This window comes from Gavialis gangeticus, unplaced genomic scaffold (genome assembly GCF_001723915.1).
Source record: "Gavialis gangeticus isolate Ggan-Ray unplaced genomic scaffold, GavGan_comp1, whole genome shotgun sequence".
Classification (NCBI taxonomy): Eukaryota; Metazoa; Chordata; order Crocodylia; family Gavialidae; genus Gavialis; species Gavialis gangeticus.
In genome coordinates, this window is record NW_017728964.1 from 9,242,377 (window position 1) to 9,252,261 (window position 9,885).

The window sequence follows — 9,885 nt, forward strand, 5'->3', positions numbered from 1 at the left end:
GTGCCGCCCCACTCCTAGCTGCTCCCTCCCCCTCTCAGGTCCTTGCACCCTGGGTAGGCCCTGGTGCAGTATAATACAACCATGGGTTAGTGCGTATTGAAATTGGACAGAGGCCCTGGTCATAGCATGAACTGAAGTTGGCTTCAATGAATACCAGACTAGGCATACCATATAGGCTTGCATGGAAGTGTTGATAAAGTAGCTTGTCAGTTTTAGAGGTGTTTTCAAGCCCAACAGATAGCGAATTTATAAGGCTGGGTCAGAACATCAAACAAAGATCAGTGACCTGGCAGACAGGTGTCTCTATCCTGTGGGAAGGATGTGCTAATTGGCAAGATTTAGGATGTGCATGTTTATAATTAAAGAGGGTTTAGTAGTTGTTGAGCGCTAGGATGTGTCTGGTGTAAACATGAAGCTCTTTTGGTGTCTAAAAAGAGGCTTGGGAACCCTTAATAGTTTACATAGGGCTTGGGGGTTATGTCCATGCCTGTAAATAACCTGGCAAGTGCCACGGATGTTAGCATCTATGCTTCTTTTAGTCAGTAAACTGGCTGATCTCTTTGTCAGTAAGAACTGAAGCCTGCAGTCTCTTTCTTATAACAGTGAAGTTGTTAAGGACACAGCATCACAGACAGTATCCTGACAGTGTGTGTCCTGACGGGACTGGTAACATCTAACCCCTGAGCAGCACTAATGGAGTCCAGTCGAGTCCACCCTGATAACACTGGTGTCTCCCTGAAAACTTACACCCTGAGTCCCCTCAAATCTACAGCAGTGGCTTGGGGATAAGTTAGTCTTTTTGTCCTGTACTGTGGAGGCAGAGCCCAGTAGCACAACTGGGTGTGGGAGATGACGGAGAAAAGGATATAGCCCCCTACCCCCATGGGTGTAGATAGGGGCAAACTGAGCCCTCTCTGTTTGCTTCTCTCACTGGGCAGCTCCTTCCTGAGAGGAAGCAAAAGCTTCCCCTTGGGTTGAGAAACCCTCCCATTAACTGATCGCATCCAGTCTGGGGCAGATTTTAAATGGACCTGGGGCAGAAGCTGTGGTGACTGGGAAGATTAATGGTGAAATGTTTTATGTCAGGAATTGTTCTCTCTCTCCCTTCCATGCCCTACGCACGGGGTGCTTCTCTGCATCACCTCGTTACATGCTCCTCGTGGAGCCTCCTTTCTCCCTGGGAAATGGTGGTGGCATTGTCTTCTATTATAAAGACAAGGGGGTGCGTAATTTTTTTCCATTGTTTCTGTCACAGACCCCAAAGGCTTAGCTCCACTTGGTTTTAAGATAATCTGGATCCCCTCGGGTCCTTCATGCTTGGCTCCATCTGCTTTCTGCTTGCTGAATGCCGAGGAAGCCTCTGTGCTTCCATTTTCACAGCTCAATCTCCATGTAGTCCATGACATAGCCCATGGGCCAGATCCAGCCTGTGAAGCTATAAGGTGAGCACGCTGGTGCAGACCAAGCCTGTGACGTACTGTATTTTCTTGCATATCAGATATCATCCTTCCAAAATCAGGCCATGTGTATTAAGCAGGGAAACTGAGTTTTTGCTGGAATAGATGCACTGAAGAATAGAAGCAGGGAGGCAGTGCTGCAGGGTGGCTTCCCTCCCTCTGCTAGCCTCAGCGAGGGAGGGAAGCGAGTTCAGAGCTGTAATGTTGACCCTCTCACAGCCACAGCTGCAGCAGTCAGGATCCCTGCAGTGTTTCTGCCACAGACCCCAAAGCCTGAGCATTTTACCATGTCTGGAAAATTATTTTTTTTCCCTTCTTTTTGCTTCCCCAGATAAGGTGCATGTCTTATTAGGGGGGATGCTGTGTGAGATAAGATGATACTGCTCTGTTGTTGGAGATGATTATACTGTCACTAACGGCCTGATGAGATTACTCACAAGTGTAAAGACAGGCACCTACTTTAGTATATTGCTGAATGAGGACATCAAATTAAAAATTTAAAAAAAGGGAATGAGCAGAAGGAGCTGGTAGGCTTAAAACCACCCCTGTTCTCTTTTCCATGCAGGTATCCTTAGTAGTAAGTAATGAGGGAAGTTGATACAGAGGAGAAATTGCTTCCAAATCGGGTATCTCTTTTCCAGAAGGTCTCTGTTGCTGTTTTTTAATTGGCATAACTCCAGTGGCATGGAGAAGAAAATATTCACTTGACAAGAGTTTGTCTGCCAGCTTTGGAGAATCCAGAGAGTGACTGGCTTTATGCACCAGTGGGAAGGGTCTGGTGTTACTGAGCAACATGCACTGGCTTGAGCATTTAAAAGAAATTGCTGGGAGGCTTTTGTGGGTGAAAGTGGAGTTAGGAAAGAGGAGAAGGGTGTTATACCTCTTGTGGAATTGTTCCCGCATGCTGTGAATTCACAATGCTCTATACCTGCTAAGTATGTTATGTGTAAAGAACTGTACAGTCCTGAATCCTCACAACAGCCCTGTTTTTATGTAGAATTATTTTCTTTTGCTGAGTACAGGTCAGTTGTTTTCTACTGATGACAACAGACCCTTTTTCTAAGGGAGTGAAGTATTTCAGCGTCTAATGGGAATGGATCTTCTACTTCAGTATTTGCAAATACCACCTTAACTCCTATACAGCATGTCGTACGTTACGATATCAGCTGATATGATGATCTTTTCGTGCTGATGTTTTATTTATATTTCCTGCTGATGTTACAGTTCAGATGGGTAGACTTTGAATACCAGTAACACATTTCGTTAAAATTTCCAGTGGGGAGTGCTCATGGGAATCTCAGGGCAGTGTGAGAGATTATTGCAGTATATGAAATCATATCTCTTGACTGGCTGCTTTTGCTCATGTTCTGTTGAATGCATGGAGGTGGCTCTGCTTTTCAGCAAATTAATGTTTGATTACTTTTCTTGAAATAAACTAATGTAATTGTTACTTCCCCAAATGTAGCTATCTTTGGTGCAAGTCAAGTTGGGACCCTTGACGTCCTGTCAGACTGATTTTTAATTGCTTTGGTCCCCACTTCCTTCTCTAGGTTAGGATTTCTGCTTTCCTGAACTCCAGGCTTACTCTGGGGCACATCACCTCTTGGTTGGTGCATAAAATCACAGAACTCCATTGTGGTATAAACTCAGTTGTTCGAATCAGAAGCTTATCTGCTACTTTGGAGCTGAGATTTTTGGAGAGTTTTATCCCTCCCTTTTTCCCTCGGCTTTATCCCTCCCTTTTTCTGTGTCCGCTGAAAGAAGTACTTTGGAACAGAGGCTTTTCAGTGCTTTTGTTCTGCTGCATATTTTTTCTCTGTCTAGTATTGCGTGTCTTTTTGCTCCCTCCTCTTTAATGCATACACTCACATTTAACATATCTTTCAGCCAAAAAGGTCTTGGGGACATCTTTCAACTCTCAGGCCTTGTCAGGTTTGGATGAGTTATACTCGGGCATTGAGGTTGGTTTTAAGAGAAAAAGCATCTTATCTTACTTGAAGCCTTCATCCTCCCTCCTAGCCTATCTTTTGGACGGTTTAGTTGAAAGTGTTTTGCACTTTATCTTGTCTAACTACTCTTCCTGTACATTTAAAAAAAAAAAAAATCAGGAACAGTAGACCCAGTTTGAATTAGCCAGCTTCTTAAAATTGCAGTGTATGTTTGAATACGTATGCCCCATGTGTGCATTGTTTTATGAGTAGCTCTTCCTTTTAAATCTCTGTTATCAGTCCTTTCCCTGCTTGATAGATCCTTTTGTTATGCCTCCTTTTAGCCAAATTTGATTTTTTTACTGTTTCTAATTGTACTCCAGCACTGAGCTGCTGCTTACAGAGATGCAGACTGTTTCAGCTTTCTCATCTTTTTATACATATTCATTTTTTAGCAGCTAGATACATTTGATACTGTTTGCTGTGTCTCTTAATTTGGATTTGCTGAAGTTCAGAGGATTTGGGGGTTATTTATGATTTTATGGCTAAGAATATTGAATTTAAAGCGTGGTCTTTGTCCTATCAGGTGTTTCCATCCTTTAGATCTGTTAAGTTTCCTAACAGAGGGGAAAGGGTAAGTCTAAGGTGCTAGCTTCTTGTTGCCTTTTCCACTCTTTTGTATTAGGACATTCTCAGCAAACTCCTGGAGTGCTGGAGTTACCCAGTCCTTGTGTTAGGCTTTCTCTGCCAGGTCCCTTAGTAATCATTTGTTGATTAATATTTGTAGACTTCACAGCTAGAAGGAACTGTTTTGATCATCTAATCTGACCTCGTGTGGAAGACCGGAAGGCGAACGTCACCTGCTGATGCACCTCTCCCCCTGAGTCTCTCTGCAGACTGTAGCTATAAGATAGCTCTGCTTATTATTCCTTATTTTTATTTGCAGAGCGTCACTCACATTAGCTCTGTCACTACTTGCCACAACTAAGTTTGTTTTTCTTCTATACAGAGATAATCGCCTTCCACTTTCCATGGCTTCCCTGATGCAGTATCCCAATTGGGGTTAGTGTTCAAACTCTGATTCATAATGTTTTCTATGCTTGACGTCGTCATGATTTTTCTCCAGCGTAGATTCGTCTTGTTCCATTTATTGCCACAGCTGTTGGTGACAACCCCTATTGTTTCTTTGCTATTCCTTCCTACAGCCAGAAAACCCCAGAAGGCTAGATGTATAGGTCCTCTTTGTGCATGGAGAACTACATTTCTTGGACACTGGAGGAGACAAACAGCACATACAGCTGTTCCCTCCACTCGGAGTCTCTCTTCTGGGTGCGCAGGCCTGGGCTAAGAACAGCTTTATTGCAGGTAGTAATTTCTCTTCCTTGTCCCAATTTCTCTCTTGAAGCTTGGAGAGTCCCTCAGTTACTGCCAGCTACTTATTTCCCAGGCCCTCTGTTACATTCTTTTTGTGCCCCCCCACTTTGTCCCACCTCTTCCCTACAGGTTGGAAATTGATATAGTCTTACTTTTATTAAGCATCTTATTGCAACTGCATAAGTAAAGTCAGTGCCCAATAATAACAATTCATCGGGCTCTGGTGCTCCCCAGTGGCTATTGGTGTTGTTGGGAGTGTTATTTGAAAACAGGATAGGAACAAAGCTGCTGATTAAGCAGCTATTGCTGTGACTGGGTGTTTCTGCACACAGGTGCTGACTACAGCTGTCACTCCATGGTGGGCAGTGTGTGTTTTCCGTTTTGCATTGTGTCCCTTTCAGTTCTGTATCAGTGTTGTTTAGACCAGTCCTTTCCCTGGATGATTAGAGAACGGGCTCAAAGCTTCCGTTGTTGATTCAGTGCTGTTTTTTCTGAGCCTTCCATTGTGGCTCACCAGTGCTCACTTGCTCTGAATTTATCACTTTGAAGGTGCTTCTTAATTCCTCGTAAACGATTATAAGGTTCTGTCTGCTGGACGCCAGTCCCTGTACACCTTTTGTAGCCTGTCTGTGCATGATCTTTGGTCAGGCATGTGAGATTATGCTATCGGTGCGTTTTTTAAGCTTTCTGCAAGGAACTGACCATATCTTATTTCTTTTCTTTGGGATGAATAGGGAAGGGGTTCTGATACTTGGTCACAAACCCAAGTGGTGTTGTGGCTCTTAAAAGTGGTCTTGTGAACCTTATGGAAATTAATTTATAAAAGGTGAGCTTCCATCAGAATTCAGTTTGCAATCCATAAAGGTTGTGAACTGCTGGATTATGGTATGAGTTATTTGAGGAAAGTCTCAGAATAATAGTGGTAATAAGCAGGGGAGCAAAGCAAGATTTGCATCATATGAAATCTAGATCAATTTAAGTGAACAAGAAGCATTTAATTTGTATCCAAAGCACATGTGCATTATGTACTGGAGCAAAATATTGTTTTGGGCTTCCTCAATAACTGTGGTAACTTGTGCTCTCTGGTATCTGGCTGGCAGCTTCCAAATTTGCATAGGTAGATGAGTCAGACTTGTGATTCATATATGATGAACCTAGTCTTCAGAAGAGTTATGCATCACCATAGATGGATGCATTCTTCATCTTCTGCACCTGTTTTAAAATTAAGGTGGAGGTTGAAACACGGGATTGTTTTGAGAATCTGAGCTTGTCTGCTTGTAGTTGTGAACAGGAGTGTCTGGCTTTGTGGAGGCGTAGCTAGTGATGTAGAACTGACTTTCCTTTTCACCTTTCAGCTTAAGCAAGTGAAAGTTGGTATGGAAAAGATCAGGGGAACTCATGCAGGCACTGAGCCTTGCCAGGCTGTGCATTTAATACCAGGGATATGTTTTGCCTTTTGAGGGCAGTTTATGCCTCTGTTCCTTTCAAATGATCTCTTTCTAAAATACCCAGAATTTCTGGGGTAGAGAACAGATATTTGTTTGAGCATCTATTTTAAGAGATCTTGATCAAATCAGGCATGAAGTATGCCCTTTATTCCTTGCTTTAAAATAGGTGGAGAGCTGCTTTTGTCCTCCTTGGCTGAGAAATGCTCAGTGTGTACAAGCTTCATTTGAATCGTCTTCTCCGATATGACTTAGGACCCCTGACAAAGTTGAAGAGTAGGAAAATGCTTATATATTTTTTTTTTTTTGTTCTTTTAAGGAAAGCACAGTTGCCTTATACTAGGACTTCTGTGTAATGAGTTCTTGGCTCCAAAGGTATGTGCATGGGTGGAAGTGTTAGCAACATTTCTACCATCTCTAGACATTCATAGAGATTTCAGCCTGGCAGAGTGGAGTTGAAATGAGGACTAAAGTCAGGAGGTTAAGGTGTGAATGCACTCCTATCACAGGCTTCCTCCAGCCTATATTTGTAAATGTAGAAAATGGTGCCGAAAGGTCAGTAAGTGCTTAATGTTCTAAGGTGACTTCAGCACAGAGATGTGGTTCAGTTTCTTTTCAGGACCGCATTTGAACAAATAGAAGCTCTGTGTCCCGATATAATCAAGTCCTCTTCTGGCATTCAGTCTTTTTTCCCTTTGCAAAGGCAGGCCTGAGGAATACTCATTCTCCTCTCAGCTCCCTTTTCAACCTGCTCCATCTGGCTTTCTAGGCCTCCTGTTGCAGCCGTTATTTTTTTCAGCTGTGAATGTCTTCCATTTTGTGGGGAGTCTTCATTAGCCAGATTGATTGTTTGGGATTCCCTGCAGAGCTGCAAGCATGTTTCTCCTTTTTCATGGGGACTGATGCCAAATCCACTAGGAATCCCCTGTTTCAACTCTTGGTATTTGAAGCCCCCTAGCTGGGTCACTTGTTGCAATATGGCCACCTGCAGGGCCCTTTTCTGGCATGGTCCCCAGGGTTGATGAAACTGTTTAAGGTTCAGGCGTAGGAGGGCATGCAGCTACGTTGGGAGCCGAAGCCCAGCTTCTTAACATTCCCACATGTCACTGTTCTGAGCAACTACCTAAGCATCGCTAGGCTGTGGCTTGTGTTGGGAGTCCAAATAATATTAAGCCATGATGAAAATGTGGCAGTTATCTCTAAGGAGAGGAGGCCATCAAAACCGGACTCTAGGTCACATTCTGCCAGGAAGATGGAGTTCAAAGTTCTGTCAGGGCATATGACCTACTCCGATTGCTACTGTGGCCTGGAACCTATGGAAATGGATTGATTGCCCATAAGCCCTGTCAGGCATGTAGCAGAGTTCCATGGTCTGTTGCTTTGAGGAAGGCAGGGTTACTTAATGATTTTATAAGTCAGAGGATGTCAGTATTATTATTTATTTAGGTAGTAACAGGTTTAACTAGCTATTGCCACTTGGGATCCTGTTCACACTGAAAATATCCATTAAATGAATTGGCTTTTATATGGGGATCAGCTCATCAAACTAAGCATTAGAGGTGCAGCAATACATTGGTTCATATTGTATCAGCACCGATAAAAGGGAAATTGAAATTATTGGCAATCAGCTTTTTTTGGCTGATGTGGCCAGTAATGTCGCTGATAAATGCTGCGTGCAGATCGAGGCCCCTGTGGTGAGGAAATGGAGTGGGGCTGGGGCAGGGGCAGGTGCTGCCCAGCTAGGGTGTGGGATGGAGCCAGCAGCTTGTCTGGGGGTGTGGGAAGTGGGGGTGGCTCCCACCACTGTGCAGACCCCCAAGAGAGGCATGGGGGGCATGTGCCCTCTGGATCTGTGTGTGGGGCAAAGGCAGGCTGTTGCTGCTGCTGTGTGCTCAGAGCCAGGGGTACTCCAGCCTCTTCCTGTCAGCTGCACTTGGGATGGGTGGTGGCAGCACTGAGAGGGAGGCTGTGGGGGGGCTACAGTTACCCTAGAATTTGCCATAGCCCTTCCCTCCTTCCAGTGCCGCTGCCTCCCGCATGGCCCAGCCTGAATACAGCCACCAGAAGAGGCTGGATCAGCCCCGGCCCCGAGCACACAGCAGCAGCCCACCTTTGCCCTGTTCCCAGATCCGGGGGTACATGCCCCTTATGCCTCCCCTGAGGGTGCGTACAGTGGTGGAAGCTGCCCCCGTTTCCCTCTGCTCCCTGGATGAACTGCTGGCTCTGTCCCACACTCTGGCCCACCCCAGCTGGGCAGTGCCTGCCCCTGCTCCTGCCCCAGGCTCATCCCCAGCCAGACTCCCTCCCTCACCATGGAGGGCCTTAATCGGCCCCCTCCACGTCCCTTCCCTGTAATAGACTTACCAGCCGGGTGCTGCTCTCCATGCTGCCAGGCTGCATATCAGCAGTCGGGTAGGCATAGGCTGATATGGCAGATCAATAATTGGCCCTCAATATCAGCCCAGAAAATCTTTCTCAGTGCACCCTTACTAAGCACATGTCCCCTGGTCAGTGTGAGCCAGAGAAAAAATTGTTACCAGATATTGAATATATTATCCAATATTTTTGAGCACCAAGGAAGAGGTACCTTTCTAGTCAGGAAAAAGTGAATATTTTCTTACTGCTTTTGGGCCTGGAGCAGAATATGAGCTAGACTAAGGAAATAGGCTGAATTTTCAGAATTGAGTTGAGAAGAGGTTTTTAAAGTAATTAAAATGTTAGAATTGCCTTTGTCACGTTTGAGTCTAACAGGATTTCATTTTTGGCTTCAGAAACATAACTGTTCTTCTCAAACTGACTTTCTTCATAATGAGTGAAGTGCATGAGTAGCTTGTGGAAAACTTAGTTTCACTTTTGTGAGGGGAAAGAAAGGTTTAACTGGACAAGAATTAGAGGTTGGGAAAAGAATAGATACAAAGCTTCCTTGGCTACTTATGCCCCCTCTCACTTTGGTGTTACTGCAGTGTCTAAACATTTCACAAATATTCATTAATTTATACTTCCACAGGCCCCAATTGGAAGGGGAATAGAAACATCAGCATTTCTAATTTACAAAGAAGGCTTGAGGAACAGTGAAGGTGGCTTGCTTGAGGTTATGCAGGGATTGTATGGCAAAATCAGGAATTGAACCCCAATGTTCACAGTCCTGATTTAGTGCTTTAATTGTAGGACCATCCTTTTCTTCTTAAACAGTCAACTGGTAGGAGCCTTATAAAGATCTAAGATGGAATAGATTTTGAAATCCTGCATCAGTGTTGAAAACAAATTTTATTTAGAAGGTGGAGGGAAATAGCATTCAATTTAGGGTAGTTTATTGAAAATATGATTACATTTAAAGATGGCATAAACTTTTCAGCACTTACCAATATATATTTTGTTTTTTTTTCCCCCTCCCCCAACTGCTGTTTCTCCACTCTGTCTCCTATGTGTGTCTCCTTCCCAGGCTTCAATCTTGGATTTGCACTCTGGAGCACTTTCACTGGGGAAGCATTTTGTTAATTTGTACAGGTAAAAGGTTGTGACTTGCTCTCTGTCCTCTGTCATTTTACAGCCTGAGCACTCTGTTCCTTTTCCAGTTGAAAAAGGACTTCCATTGTGGGGGGGTGACAGATAACTCTACAGGGGTTTGTAGGATTCTTTGTTGTCTCTTGTGTCCTTGTAAAAACTTCCATGGCATCAGAT

The 9,885-nt window shown here is 44.2% G+C and overlaps 1 protein-coding gene across 1 annotated transcript in view; it reads left to right on the top strand.

Moving 5' to 3' along the window:
* Positions 1–9,885, top strand: part of OGFOD3 (2-oxoglutarate and iron dependent oxygenase domain containing 3) — a 176,857-nt gene that overhangs the window by 60,906 nt on the left and 106,066 nt on the right. Inside the window, exon 5 of the mRNA XM_019501553.1 lies at positions 9,647–9,711. Within this exon, the coding sequence (XP_019357098.1) occupies positions 9,647–9,711 (65 nt within the window). The remainder of the gene's footprint in view (positions 1–9,646; positions 9,712–9,885) is intronic.